A 14,991-nucleotide genomic window follows, 5' to 3' on the forward strand; every position below is an offset into this window, starting at 1 on the left:
CCGAGTCTTCTTGGTTCTCAAAGCATCACCTGATAACATTCATTACTGCCCCCACCTCCCCATCACACAGTGAGCTGGGCACCGGGAACCACAACACTGTCCTTGCCTTCCAAGTGTTTACAATACTGGAGCCTACAAGGTGCTTACGGTAGAAAGGCAAGTGAGGCTATATATCCCCAAAAATCAGCCCATGAATTTCTTCAGGAGTGGAGGAAAGGGAAATTCACTAGGAGCTGAGCTGCCCGAAATGGCTTTCCGGATAGAAATCCACTGTGCCTTCTCCATTGTGCGGGGGACACTTGTTCAGAAAGCCCTTAAGGACTTGAACTTCCCAGCCAGGCAGCCAGGGTGTGAAGCTCAGCTCTGGCGATGCCTAGCGTGCCCTGGGCAGATCACTTGGCCTCTCTGTGCCTCGTCGTCTCCTCCTCCCTAAAATGGGTACAATAACAATATCACCTCCGTCACAGACTTGTGGTGAGGATTAGATGAGCTAAGATATGTGAAGCACGTGGTATATAGTAAATACTGATCAGGGTTACGAACAATAGTTCTCTGTACCACGGTGTTCTCGGAGAAGGAGAAATGTACAAGTAAGTGGGAATCATCCTCGTGTCTGTGTAATTAATTAACGCTGCCTGGGGAGGAGCGTGTGTGCTCAAGACACAGTCTGGGACGACTTACATAATGTCAGCTTTAGGCAAAGTGCCTGTCATTGGCGCAGCTCCGAAAATACACATACACACTAGCATGCCTGCGAGGCGGGGCCGCAGGGGGTGCGGGCTGCGTGGCCCACGCCGCGTGTCCACTCGGGCCACTGGGTGTGAGGCTGTGTCCCTGCGTGTCGCTGACACACACGCACACTGATACCAGCCCTGCTTCGACGTGCGTGTCATGGCTTAAAAATAGATGCTAATTCATCAACCGGTCTGGCGCTGGCAGCCGAGGCGGCGGTGGCGGCAGAGTCATGGCCGTGGGGCTGTCTGAGCCGGCGATCTGCCTCCGGGACTGAGACCCGCGCCGCCTCCCGAGGTAGCGGGGCCGGGGCGGGTGGGCGAGGCGCGGGGACCGGGGCTGGGGGCCGAGGCGGGGGGAAGGGGCCTGGGAGCGAACCTGCGGGGCCCGCCTGGGCTCCCTCCCTCCGCCCTCCGCGCTAGGCTGTCTGGGCTGGCGAGGGCTGGGCGACAGCCATGAACCTGTTACAACCGCGACAGCAGAGGGAGGGAGGGGGAGGCGGACCAGGGCCCCCAGAAGCCTGCGGATGGGGTTGGAGGGTGCCCAGGGGGGCACCCCGTGACGGAATGGGGAGAAATAGAGTCACACGGAGCTCCGGCTACACCTGGTCTGCTTCCCGCTCTCTTTGCACCGTTCAGCTTCCCACAGGCGGCAGAATCTGTTTCCAGGAAAGGTTGTTTGGGAACCAGATGGTGGGGTCTTCAGGCCTGCGGAGGAAAAGTAGATGACGGTGGTGATGATGTTGAAGCTGATAGCTGTGGTGGTGGTGACGGCTCTCGTGCTCTGTTTCTGTGCTCCTTCTGACCCGCCAGGGAAAACCACCTCTCTCCCTAAACACCCCAAGATCCCATCTCCCCTCACCAGTCCTGATCCTAAGACCTCTGCTCCTTTTGCCCTGTGAGCGCTAGATCTCTTCTGGCCCTGGGGGATGGGGGGATGGGGAGAGCTGGGCCCTGGCTGAAAGCGTGGGTGGGGAAGCGGGCTGGGGGCAGGACAAAGATGGCCTCTCACTGTGGACTTTCCCTTGAGTCCCTGGAGCAGAAGAGGACAGGGAGTGGGAGGGGGATCCTTCAGACCAGCCCACCTTTTCAGAGGGTCAGGATCACAGTGTAAGAGGAGAAGGGTGGAGGGGGAGGGGGAAAGGAGGAGGAGGAGGAGGGGTAGGAAGAGGAGGAGGAAGAGGGATAGGAGGAGGAGGAAGAGGAGGAGGAAGTGGAAGAGGAGGAGGAAGTGGAAGAGGAGGAGGAAGTGGAAGAGGAGGAGGAGGAAGAGGAGGAGAAGGAGGAAGGGGAGGAGGAAATGGAAGAGGAGGAGGAAGTGGAAGAGGAGGAGGAAGAGGAGAAGGAGGAAGGGGAGGAGGAAATGGAAGAGGAGGAGGAGGAAGAGGAGGAGAAGGAGGAAGGGGAGGAGGAGAAGGAGGAAGGGGAGGAGGAGGAAGAGGAGGAGAAGGAGGAAGGGGAGGAGGAGAAGGAGGAAGGGGAGGAGGAGGAAGAGGAGGAGAAGGAGGAAGGGGAGGAGGAGGAAGAGGAGAAGGAGGAAGGGGAGGAGGAGGAAGAGGAGAAGGAGGAAGGGGAGGAGGAGGGGGGAAGTGGAAGAGGAGGAGGAAGTGGAGGAGGAGGAGGAGGAGGAGGAAGAAGGGGAGGAGAAGGAGGGGGAGGAAGGGGGGAGTGGGCGTGGCTCTTGCCCTGAAGTTCCCGGGGCAAGTCTCAAAGGCTGGCCCTTCCCAGCTCTGCAGCTCAACACATGGTCCCACTTTCAGGAGGCCCAGCTGTCCACAGAGAGTCAGAGGCACCTCCGCTAAGGCCCCTCATTGAGGACCCCATGTGCTAAGTAGGGCCACTTGAACTCCACCAGCAACACAGATGCTAATTCCAGACTCTGAGCCCCTGGGCCTGGAAGGATCCCTAATTTCTTCCCTTTCCTCCCTCCTCCTCTGCCCACCCACTCATACACACACACACACACACACACACACACACACACACACACACACACACACACACACACACACACAATGCTCCAGCCCTGCCTGGACCCAGAGAGATGACGTTTAATCAATGATATCTGTCTGCTGATCAAAGGAGGATGCTTTGCCTGTTGCGCACATAGGTTGGCGCTTCCCTCCATCAGCAAGTAGTTTTCAAACACGGACACTTCGCCTTCATTACTATTCCCTACTCCTCCCGTCCCCACCATAGACTCCCCAGAGCAGGCTCATCGCTGAGGCAGAGGGACGGCAGGAACGGGTTCAGCAGCCCATCCCTCTGGCACTGAGGAGGCAGGCGTGCTGTGTCACAGCCCCTGCTGCACTGTCTTCATGCTAATTCCCTGAGAATGGGTCCAAAGCCACTCCCAAGCCCCCTGCCAGCCCCCCAGCCTCTCCGCCTGCAGCCTCAGGCAGACGAGACCCAGATCCCGGCTGGCAAGGGCTCCGGCAGCGGGCCCTGCCACCCAAATACCAAATGTTTGCGTGCGTGTTTACGTCTGCGCTGGCAGCTGGGGTGGAGTGGCGGGGCAGACACCCAGCAGCCGGCAGCTCCCTCTCCCGTAAACAGGAACATGTGACTCTCCCACCTCCTTGCCCGGCGGAGCCAAAGAGCAGGGAAAAGGCGCTGCCGCAGCTCAAAGAAGACCATCCGGAGCACTTCCCGCACCAGGGGGCCAGGCTCCACCTTCGTCCCTGGAGAATCTTCTCCCCAGGGGCCAGCCCAGCTGGCAGGAAGGGAAGCTGCTGCTCCAGACTCACTCCGGTGTGTCTCACATCCCTGCCTCTCCCAGCAGCAGCTACCTGGAGACTGACCCCTCATCAGCCACCCCCGTGGCTGCCACGGTTCCTGCCGCCTCTAAGATGTGCCCCGGCAACTGGCTCTGGGCCTCGGTGACATTTATGGCCCGCTTCTCCCGGAGTGGCTCGAGGTCTCCTGTTCGCACGAGAGGGGCCCTGGAAGAGATACCAGCTGTCCAGCATCCCTTCCTCAACGTCTTTGAGCTGGAGAGGCTTCTGTACACGGGCAAGACGGCCTGTAACCACGCCGACGAGGTCTGGCCGGGCCTCTACCTCGGAGACCAGTATGTACCCAGCAGACTGGGACCACAGCTGAGTGTGTGTGTGTGTGTGTGTGTGTGTGTGTGTGCGCAAAAAGAAAGCAGAAGAGTGGCAGAGAGGCGCTGAGTTGTGCTGTTGGTTCCACGTGGAGGATGGAGGGGACGGGGTGCATGGGCAGAGTGGAGGAGGGTTTGGGGGAGTTTGGACAGGGTTATTGATAGACTCAACTCTGGACAGACAGACTCTGTTCAAGGAATCATATCGTTCATTTAGTAAAATGCATGATTGCGTGTCAGTGCTGAGGGCTGGACATTTAGATGACTCCTCTGACCTTCCACCTATTATGCCCTGAGAAAAGGCCATCACTGGGGCCGGGAACAGTGGTTAGTGAGGCGAAAGGTTGACCAAGCCAAGCCGCAGAGTGTGCAGAGGCCCACTCAGGTGCGTGGGGTCGATGGAGAGAAGGGCGTCAAAGGAAGAGGAGGCCCCACTTGTCTCTCCCAAGGGCTTTAGAGACTATGAGGAGTTTTTCACATGCCTTTTCTCTCTTAATCTTCACGACAGCCTTGTGAGGTAGGTACCACTATCCCCAGGTTACAGAGGAGGCATCGGAAGCTCAGAGAAGTTGGGACTGGCCCAAGGTCACACGGGTCGTAAGTAGCAGAGCCAGGACTTGGAGGTTCAAGTTCAGGGCTCTTTCTGCTTGAGGAGTTGGCGCTGGACAGGACGTTTGATATGATCATGTTGGCTGAGCTGAGGGGTACGGGCCACAGGAACATCTGAAGGTGACCTCCACCACAGGGTAACCATTAGCGTGGAGTAACTGGCAAAACACAAGAAGATTCTGGTCATCAGAGAGAGTCTAAAGTAATGGGGGGGCGGGACTTCCCTGGGGGTCCAGTAGTTAAGACTCCGTGCTTCCACTGCAAGGGGCTCGTGTTCAACCCCTGGTGAGGGAGCTAAGATCCCATAGGCAGCGCAGCGTGGCCAAAAAATTAAGATTAAAATTAAATTTAAAAAAATGGTTAGCAGGACATTAAATGTGAGCTGGTCCAACAACCCATCCAATGTTCAGATTCGCTCTGCCACTTCCAGCCCCTATCCATTGGCTTCCTCTCTCTACTTGAATACCCTGGTGTGAAGAAAGTCCCTCTCTCCCAAGGCGCCCCAATCTTTCTCCGGCTAGATTCCACCGTTGGTAGGTACTTCCTTACATGAAGCACAAACCCTGTCAGTCATTTTCTCGGATCAAGTAAAGTCCTTCTGTCTCAGAGCATTCTTTCAATATGTTATCACGGCTGTTTGCCCATCTCTCAGTCTCCTCTCCTCAAGGCAAAATCTCCCCAGGACTCCCCACCTTTGCTCCAGGCTGAGACTCTGGCTCATTGCCTATCTCGGGTCCTCAGGAAGTGAGGTGGAGTCCTGGAGACAACGACGTTGGCCGGGCAGAGGTCGGGGCCCCACCGCCCAGCTCCGCGCCCCCCTAACCTCCACTCCTCAATGCAGGGAAATAGCCAACAACCACCGGGAGCTCCGTCGCCTGGGCATCAGCCACGTCCTCAACGCCTCTCACAGCAGGTGGCGAGGGACACCCGAGGCCTACGTGGGGCTGGGCATCCGCTACCTGGGTGTTGAGGCCCACGACTCGCCAGCCTTCGATATGAGCGTCCACTTCCAGGCGGCCGCCGACTTCATCCACCGGGCACTGAGCCAGCCGGGAGGTAGGAGGGGAGCAAGGAGGAGGGAAGGACCAACAGACAATGGGTTAGAGAACAGCCCAGGGGTCTGGGTGTGGAGAGAGAGAGAGACTTGAATGATGTGATAAAATGCTCAGGAAAGGAAACTATTCTCTCAACCATCTTTTCAAAGCAGTCCATAAAAAGAAGGAAATAATCCCAAATGTTGAGAGAGTGGAGAGTTGCACCTGGGTGGTGAGATTATGGGCGATATATTTTTCAATTGTTGGCTTCTTTATATGTTTCTATACTTTCTAATGATTTCTACCTTGAACCTGTCTTGCTTTAGTGATCAGGGAAAAAAAAAAATATATATATATATATATATATATAAAATATATTGGGACTTCCCTGGCAGTCCAGTTGTTAAGACTCCACACTTCCAATGCAGGGGGTATGGGTTTGATCCCTCGTCAGGGAACTAAGATCCCACATGCCAAAGAACGTGGCCAAAAAAAAATTTTTTTTAATTTTTAATAGGAAAAAACTATATTAATCATCCACCCCAAAGTGACTGGGAGATTGAGGAGGGTTTTCCATGGACGCACTCAGCACACAGGAGGAAGCCCAGCTCAGTGCAAAGCTCAGTGCTGCGTTAGCGATGAGCCTCTCCCTCGGAGCCCCTTTTGGGCTTATGGACGCTGCGCTGCTGCAGGCTCTCCACCTCACCCCGTCCAGGCTCCCCCCTTGGCCAGGACCTGGGCTCTTACCGTCAGCAGTCTGTGTCCATGCACCTCTGCTTACCTGTCTACCTCCCCACCTGTCCGCGGGGCCCTCTCCCCGGCCTCCTCCAGCCCGCAGCGAGGTCCCCAGCCATGTCTCGTGTCTGTGTTCACAGGGAGGATCCTGGTGCACTGTGCCGTGGGCGTGAGCCGCTCGGCCACTCTGGTGCTGGCCTACCTCATGCTGTACCACAGCCTCACCCTTGTGGAGGCCATCAAAAAAGTCAAGGACCACCGAGGCATCATCCCCAACAGGGGCTTCTTGAGGCAGCTCCTGGCCCTGGACCGCAGGCTGCGGAAGCGACTGGAGGCGTGAGGGGGCAGAGGGAGGGAGGGAGGTCAGGCCAGGCCTGTGGGTCCCTGGATCCCAGCTGGAGAGTGGAGGCCCAGGGGGCAGGTTGGAGGCGGCCCAGCGAACCCATTCTCTCCTGAGAGGGCTGGGACGTGGCCCCAGGCCACAGCTGCTGTCTATCGAGGGGGGATGGGGTGAGGCTGGGCAGTGTGACAGTCACCCAGGAGGGAGCTGGCCAGGGAAGGAGGCAGGTAGGCTGCAGGTAGAAGACAGTCCTGGATCCCAGCCAGGGGGGTCCCGGCGATTCACAGCCCCTCTTTGTGCTCAAGTGCTCCCCTTGTCCGCGTATCAGAACAAAAGGACCAGCTCTGCCCTGTACCTCTGCCAGGAATCAGGGATGCGGCGAACACAAACGTGATGGTGTCGAGTTGTGTGGAGGTGGTAGCTCAGGGACAGACGGTGAAGAGAGGGTGTGAAAAGCTAAGGGAGAAACCCACAGACTTGTTACTCCAAACCCGGGAAGAAGAGGCGTGGGAAGCTTGGCACGGCACCCATGGGTGCTGGTCGTGGCCCAGAACTGCAGAGGTGCATGACTGGGAGCCTACAGATAATCCCTCGCTTACTGGATCCAAGTGTCTCCAGGAAAAATAAAAATGGTGAATACGAAGCAAGCCTCTTGAATTACTGACAGCTTGTACGAGGTCGGAACCTGGACCCTGAGAACAGTTCCTGACTCCCTCCTAGGGTCATAAGCCCTCACCGGTCTTCACACCTCCACCAGTTCCTAAGGGAGGTTTCTCCCCAGTCCAATTTCACACTCCTGGGGCAATGGGTATCTTGAATTTATTTCCATTTATGTCCACACGGGGGAAGCAGAGGACCAAAAAATTCAGATTTGCAAACTGTGTTAGGACTCAGAGCACACCTTGCATCTCCCAAGCTTAACATAGGTCTCTTCACAAGCTCAGGTGTGTAAGAAATATAACTTATTTTCAAAAAGTCAACCTGATTTCTATATCAAGTCCCCCATGCTAGGAGGAGAGCAGAATATGCATCTTAAATCAATCCCAGCCCTAAATCCCACATTCACGGGTTTGGGTTTTGCCTGGTACCAAGAAACTGGAGGGGAGGGGAGGAGAGGTGATGTGGTCGCATCCTCTTCTAATCTTTCCAAGTTTTCCTCTGAGGAGTGTAACATAATCTCCTTAGTAAATTTAGTAAAAAAATAAACTCAACCACCAGAGAGAATAGTATGATCTTACATCCCAACTGTCAAACAGCCAGCCACCACATCCCTCTTTTTGAAAAGGGTGTGTTGGACTTCCCTGGCAGTCCAGTAGTTAAGACTCCCCACTTCCACTGCAGGGGGCACGGGTTCTAACCCCGCCCGGGAACTAAGAGCCTGCATGTTGCGCGGTGCAGCCAAATAAATAAAATAAAATAAATAAAACAAAAGAGGTATGTTCCCAGAACAGAATATCCGCATGAGTGGGAGAAGGGGAAGGGATGTAAGAGGAAGTGAAAAATACAGGGGGAAAAAAATCACTTAATATATGTAAAGTGTATATTCTATCCCAAAGTACAGAAATTCAGAATCTCAAAGCCAGAAGTCACCTTCACAGATTAACGATTTCCACTCTCCACCAGGACATAAATAAATCATCTTTTCAATAAATCAATTGATGATAGTTATCAAGCATTAATTTGTTTGGCCATCTTTTTTAATATATTTACTTATTTATTTATTTTTGGCTGCACTGGGTCTTTGTTGCTGCGCGCGGGCTTTCTCTAGTTGTGGTGAGCGGGGGCTACTCTTCATTGTGGTGTGTGGGTTTCTCATTGCGGTGGCTTCTCTTGTTGCAGAGCACGGGCTCCAGGTGTGTGGGCTTCAGTAGCTGTGGCGCATGGGCTCAGCTGCTCTGCAGCATGTGGGATCATCCCGGACCAGGGCTCGAACCCATGTCCCCTGCATTGGCAGGTGGATTCTTAACCACTACACCACCAGGGAAGTCCCTGCTTGGCCATCTTTGATGGTCGGGAATCACTGCATAACTCCCACACACAGTATTAGAAAGCTCTAATATTACACTTGCATCCTGCGATCACGTTACAGTGGTGGTGAGATGAGGCCGAAAGATCTGACGGCCTAGGATCCCTGGCCCTGGCACATATCCATCAGGGCACTGGCAACGGTCACTTTACCTCTCTCCCCCGGTTACATGCAATAGTCTGTCTACTTCCGCAGGGTTGCTGTGGGCATTTAATTGGATATGCGATGGAAAGCTCTGAGCACACTCAGTACTTAATGTGTTCTTTATCTTGCTACATCTCTCATGGCAGCCCTTCCCATGGTTTGAAGCCAGCTCTTGTGACTCTCCTGTGTCCCCTCACTTTAAGCCTAACAGCTATGCTTGTCTCTACGAGTCCGAATTTGTCATATTTCAAGTTTCCTCCCCAGCCTTGCCAGTATTGGTACTCCTTTCTAATTGTGGCAACCAAAATTAGAACTGGTCTCAATGTTTCAGGCAAGACTTGATCTGTCGGCTGGGACCTCACATTTTTATTATCATCGAGAGACAATTTTATATAAGGGAAAGAGTGAGGGCTTCGCTATGAATGTTGATTCTATTGGGTTGGCCAAAAGTGCCTTCGGTTTTTAACTAAAAATAAAAGACCCATTTTTCATTTTTACCAAGAACTTTATTGAACAACGTGTTCACACTTTAGTTTCACTACCTTCTGCAATTTTTCAGGCAACTTCATAATTCCATCTTCCCAAAACTGCTTATCTTTTTGAGCAAAGAACTGTTCCAAGTGCCTTTTGTGGAAATTTTTTCCATTAAGAGATTTTTGTAAAGACCGAAGTAAATGGAAATGCGAAGGTGCAATGTGTGGTCAGTACAGCAGATGAATCAGAACTTCCCAGCCAAACTGTAACAGTTTTTGCCTGGTCATCAAAGAAACACACAGTCTTGCATTATCCTGATGGAAGATTATGTGTTTTCTGTTGACTAATTCTGGACGCTTTTCAAGTGCCTAATTCAAGTGCTGCTTTCAGTTGGTCTAATTGGGAGCAGTACTTGCTGGAATTAATCGCTTGGTTTTCCGGAAGGAGCTCATAATAGAGGACTCCCTTCCAATCCCACCATAGACACAACATCACCTTTTTTGGATGAAGACCAGCCTTTGGTGTGGTTGGTGGTGGTTCATTTCGCCTGCCCCGATGATCTCTTCCATTCCACATTATTGTACAGTATCCACTTTTCATCGCCCGTCACAATTTGTTTTAAAAACGGAATGTTTCATTACGTTTCAGTAGAGAATCGCATGAGGAAATAGGGTCAAGAAGGTTTTTTTCCCACTTAACTTACATGGAACCCAAACATCAAAGCAATGCATATAACCAAGCTGGTGTAAATGATTTTCAATGCTCGATTTGGATATTATGAGTATGTTGGCTATCTCTTGCGTGGTATAATGTTGATCGTTCTCAATGAAGGTCTCGATTTGATCGCTGTCAACTTCAGCTGGTCTACCTGACCGTGGAGCATCAACCAGCGAGAAATCTCCAGCACGAAACTTCACCAACCACTTTCGATACATTCGATCAATCACAGCACCTTCTCCATACACCGCACAAATCTTTTTTTGCATTTCGGTTGCGTTTTTAGCTTTCTTGAAATAATAAAGCATTATGTGCCAAAAATGTTGCCTTTTTTCTTCCATCTTCAATATTAAAATGGCTACACAAAAATTCACCAATTTTGATAAGTCTTTTATTAAATGTACACTGATATGACAACTGTCACGATACAATCTAACAAAATTGTTTTGAATGAAGTTAAAGACAACTAAGTGCTATTAGAGCCATCTTACGGACAAAACTGAACGAACCTTTTGGCCAACCTAACAGTTAGATTGCATTGATTTCCTGTCAGAACCATAGGCAACTTATGTATAACTAAAAAGAACCCAGAAATAACTCGGGCTCTTAGAAGGACTGACTATAGCTGTGATCTGACCAATGTAGGCTACAACAGAGCTGTCACCTCCTTTTTCCTAGTAAGTATATCACTACTAATATAACCCACAGCCTCAGACCTATTTTTGTAGTCTGAATATGCCTCGGCTAAATCCCTCAGACTTCTTGCAAACTGAATAACTTGAGAACTTAATTCTAACTTCTAGTACAGATGTATAGCTACCAAAGTCTATCTGACCAAAGAACAGCTTTCCAGATTATCCTCATAGAGCAGATCATTCATATATATATATATATATATATACATTTATTATTATTTAACAAAGCCATATTATGGCTCTGCCCTGGCAGTCTTCTGTTTTTACAGATATTAAGTCATTTAATCCTCATTTAAAACCCTGTGAAGTGGTGTCACTGTCATTGCTTAGAAACAGGGAAACTGAGGTTAAGAAATGTTCCCAAAGACACACAAATAGCAAGCGGAGGAGCTCAGGTTCAAACATGGGAGCTCTGGCCCCAGAATCTGTGTGTGTAGCCATCACGCTGCTGCGCATCCCTCCACCCCCCCCCCCAATGTCTCGGGGGTCAAGGGAGAGAAGGAAAGAGCACAGCCTGGTGGTCACACAGATGGAATCAGTCCTCCTACCCTCCAAGGGGAATGAGGGTGACACCTGTCACAGGTGGGTCTCGCTCCCACCTTCCAAAACCGGCATTAAAAGTCCCGACTCCTGGGACTTCCCTGGTGGCACAGTGGATAAGACTCCACGCTCCCAATGCAGGGGGCTCGGGTTCGATCCCTGGTCAGGGAACTAGATCCTACATGCATGCTGCAACTAAGAGTTCGCATGCCACAACTAAGGAGCCCGCTGCCACAACTAAGACCCAGTGCAACCAAATAAATAAATTTTTTTTTTAAAAAAAAAAAAGATGCTTAAAAAAAAAGCCTTCCTCTTGCATCCAGTTCTTGGGCAGTGGACCAGTTGGACCCAAGCCAAGGACTTGACAATGAACAAGAATAAATATTCTCTTGTTAGCTGCAGCCTGTGCTTCCAGCCGGCTAAGCCTCATGCTCCTGGGGAGCTGCAACTCAAGTCCGTCTCATCATCCTCTCTGCCTGCCTGCCCTGGTCTCCTGATGTTGACTCAAACCCTCCGGCAGGCCCCAGGGCCTTTGACAACTCCGGGGAGAGGGAGGAATGTTAGCCCAGTCCTTCACCCTGTAACTCATCCCAGCTGAGAAGTTCCACAGGGAGCGACAGCAAAGAGAAAACTGCTGCTCCCGGGCCCCAAGGTAGCAGATGGAGCCAGAAGCCAGACAGACAGCTACGAATATCGCTGGCTGGAGGGGGCTCCACACGCACCCAAGGGCCATCGCTCCACACAGACCCCTTAGAAAAGGGAACCCTGGTGCACTGTGGGTGGGAATGTAAAGTGGTACCGCCACCATGGAAAAGAGTATGGAGGTTCCTCAAAAAACTAAAAGTAGAACTACACATGATCCAGCAATCCCTATCCTGGGTATTTATCCGAAAATACGAAAAAAGTAATTCAAAAAGACACGTGCACCCCAATGTTCATAGCAGCATTTTTTACAATAGCCAGGATATAGAAGCAACCTAAGTGTCCATCTTCTTTAAGATGTGGCACGTATATACAATGGAATATTACTCAGCCATGGAAAAAGAATGAAATTTGCAACAGCATAGATGGACTTGGAGGGTATTCTGCTAAGTGAAATAAGTCAGACAGAGAAAGACTAATACTGTGTGATATCACTTACATGTGGAATCTAAAAAATGAAACATAAAAAATAAATTAAGTAAATACAAAATGAAACAAACTAGTGAATAGAACAAAATAGAAACAGACTCACAGATATAGAGAACAAATTAGTGGTTACCAGTGGGGAGAGGGAACAGGGAGGGACAAGGTAAGGGTAGGGGATTAAGAGGTACAAACTACTATATATAAAATAAATAAGCTACAAGGATATATTGTATAGCACAGGGAATATAGCCAATATTTTATTATAACTATAAATGGAATATAACCTTTAAAAACTATGAATCCCTATGTTGTACACCTGAAACATATAATATGGTAAATCAATTTTAAAAAAAGAAAACACAGGGAAAAAAGAAACATCCCTTAAGGAAAAGGAAGCCTGAACAGAGAAAGAGTGGACCAGGTTATGAGGAAAGATAAACCCTGTTTGTCGTAGGTTTCTGTCCTCAGAACTTTTGTGGCAGATAAAAGAAGGAGCAAAAGATCGAAAAGTTTAGGGAAGAGCCCTGTTCATTCCCTAAACCCCAGAACCTGTGAACATGTTACCTCACGTGACAAAGGGGATTTTGCAGATGTGATGAAAACTGCAACCTCTCAGTGAGGAGATTTCACCGAATTTTCCAATGGGTCCAGTCACATGAGTCCTTAAAAGCAGAGAACATATGCAAACTGGGGTGAGAGATTTGATGTGAGGACTGGTACCCTCTGCTGCCTTTGAAGATAAGGATACGAGCCATGAGGTAAGGAATGTGGGCACTCTAGAAGCTGGAAAAGGCAAGCAAATGGATTCTCTCCTGGACCCTCCGGAGAGGAAGGCAGCCTCGCTGACTGAGCTTGACTTTAGCTCAGCCAAACTGATGTCAGACTTCTGATCTAACAAAACTGTAAGATAATACATTTCCATTGTTCAAGCCATTAAGTTCGTGGTGATTTGTTACAACAGCAATAGGAAACTGATCAAAGCCCCTTGACATGCCATGAACACTGGTTTAAAATGTCGGGACTAATCTTTACCTTCGTTTTAAAAATGGAGAACTAGGGCTTCTCTGGTGGCTCAGTGGTTGAGAGTCCACCTGCCGATGCAGGGGACACGGGTTCGTGCCCCGGTCCGGGAAGATCCCACATGCCGCTGAGTGGCTGGGCCCGTGAGCCATGGCCGCTGAGCCTGCGCGTCTGGAGCCTGTGCTCTGCAACGGGAGAGGCCACAACAGTGAGAGGCCTGCGTACCGCAAAAAAAAAAAAAAGGAACTCTCTTCCCCCTAGGTAACTTTCCCTATGGCAGTCTGTATTCTTGAGAATTCTGAGGATAACTGGGGTAGGGAAAAGTCAGAGGGGGGAGGCGTGTCCCCTTTTGGTCCCTGGGGGTCACTCACAAACTTGGTCAGCGCTGAGCATGTCCACATTCTCGGTCTATAACCTTGACATAGCCTGAGCTCCTAATCCAGGTGAGGCCAATGGCAGCCCAGAAGAGACAAGAGGGTTAGCAAAAGTATTAGCCTGGGGAGGGAGCCCGTGTGCTCTGAGAATTTCCATGTCCCCATCCAAGGGGTGGAGCACGAGGCCACCCACGGTGGTGTCCCGGCACCTCGGAACACACCTTCTGAGCTCCACAGCGGGCACCTAGACCCCTTGTCCAGGGACGGACTTGCCTTAGGAGAAAAGAGAGATATGTCGCAAAATCAGAAAAGGGATGAAAGGAAATGAGGTGAGGCTGGAGACCCAGGGCAAGGGCTCATTCCATGTTCCTCCACCAATACATGCTGGTATGAGCCCCCAGCTGCCAGCTGTGCACCAGCCCGGGGCAGGGAACACAGGTGAGTGCGCAGAGCCTCAAAAATACCAGAGCTGGAAGGAAGCCAGGAGAACGTCTCACTCGGTGAGCCTGATCTTGCCTCACAGAGCTCTAGTGCTTGAAATAGCTTTCCATGGGGCCACTGATGGGGTGAGGGGAGTGGAGAGCAGAGACAGAAACCCCACATGATTCAAACGATCAGCTCTGTTTTTATATCTCTAATCCATGCAGTGTCTGTTTTTAAAAATTATTTAATAAACAACATTCTGCCACACACACACAAAATTGAAAACCACCAAGCTTATCCAATCCTTCATTGTATTAAAAAAATTTTTTTAAAGTAGGTTAGCTAATTGGAAAAAGAATTTGAAAACTAATAGATACCTGTCTATGGGTATCCGAATCACTTTGTTGTACACCTGAAACTAACACAACATTGTTAATCAACTATACTCCAACATAAAATGAAAAGTAAAATAATAATAAAGTAGGTTAGAAACATCATGTGCAGTAATCTTTTTTTTTTTTTTAATTTATTTATTTTGGCAGCACCATGCAGGATCTTAGTTCCCCAAACAGGGACTGAACCTGAGCCCTCCACAGTGGAAGCGTGGAGTCTTAACCACTGGACTGCCAGGGAAGTCCCCAATCCTTCATTGTATAAATGAGAAAACTGAGCCTTGGAAAAGTGTCACTGCAAGCCACAGAGAAGGTGCCAACACTGGGACTGGGGGTGGAGATGTTCCTAGGCCTCCATCCACCACATTCCATCCTCCACTTTCTCCTGTTATCACAGACCTGCCGGAGCTTCAGCCCAACTGTCCAGCGGGAGCCTCCATTCTTCAGGCTTCTTTGCAAATAGGTGTGACCCTGTGACTAAGCTCTCACCAATGGAATGGGAACAA

General features: G+C 50.5%; 1 protein-coding gene across 2 annotated transcripts; it reads left to right on the plus strand.

Moving 5' to 3' along the window:
• Positions 1-757: 757 nt before the first annotated feature.
• Positions 758-7,195, plus strand: DUSP26 (dual specificity phosphatase 26). Of its 2 annotated transcripts, none has more exons than XM_060136322.1 (4): positions 758-1,029; positions 3,511-3,801; positions 5,285-5,499; positions 6,353-7,195. In XM_060136322.1, exons 2-4 carry the CDS (start codon positions 3,581-3,583, stop codon positions 6,550-6,552), a joined length of 636 nt encoding a protein of 211 aa, XP_059992305.1. In that variant the 5' UTR covers positions 758-1,029; positions 3,511-3,580; the 3' UTR covers positions 6,553-7,195. The 2 variants fall into 2 exon arrangements, with proteins under 2 accessions (XP_059992305.1, XP_059992304.1); XM_060136321.1 differs by having other exon boundaries at positions 759-1,029; positions 3,514-3,801.
• The last annotated feature ends 7,796 nt before the right edge of the window (positions 7,196-14,991 follow it).

Source organism: Lagenorhynchus albirostris, chromosome 21, assembly GCF_949774975.1.
Source record: "Lagenorhynchus albirostris chromosome 21, mLagAlb1.1, whole genome shotgun sequence".
Classification (NCBI taxonomy): Eukaryota; Metazoa; Chordata; class Mammalia; order Artiodactyla; family Delphinidae; genus Lagenorhynchus; species Lagenorhynchus albirostris.

Coding starts and splice junctions, on each gene's coding strand:
- DUSP26 (XM_060136322.1), top strand. CDS start 3,581: ATGTGCCCCGGCAACTGGCTCTGGGCCTCGGTGACATTTATGGCCCGC. Junction 3,802..5,284: donor GGCCTCTACCTCGGAGACCA/GTATGTACCCAG, acceptor TCCTCAATGCAG/GGAAATAGCCAACAACCACC. Junction 5,500..6,352: donor GGCACTGAGCCAGCCGGGAG/GTAGGAGGGGAG, acceptor CTGTGTTCACAG/GGAGGATCCTGGTGCACTGT.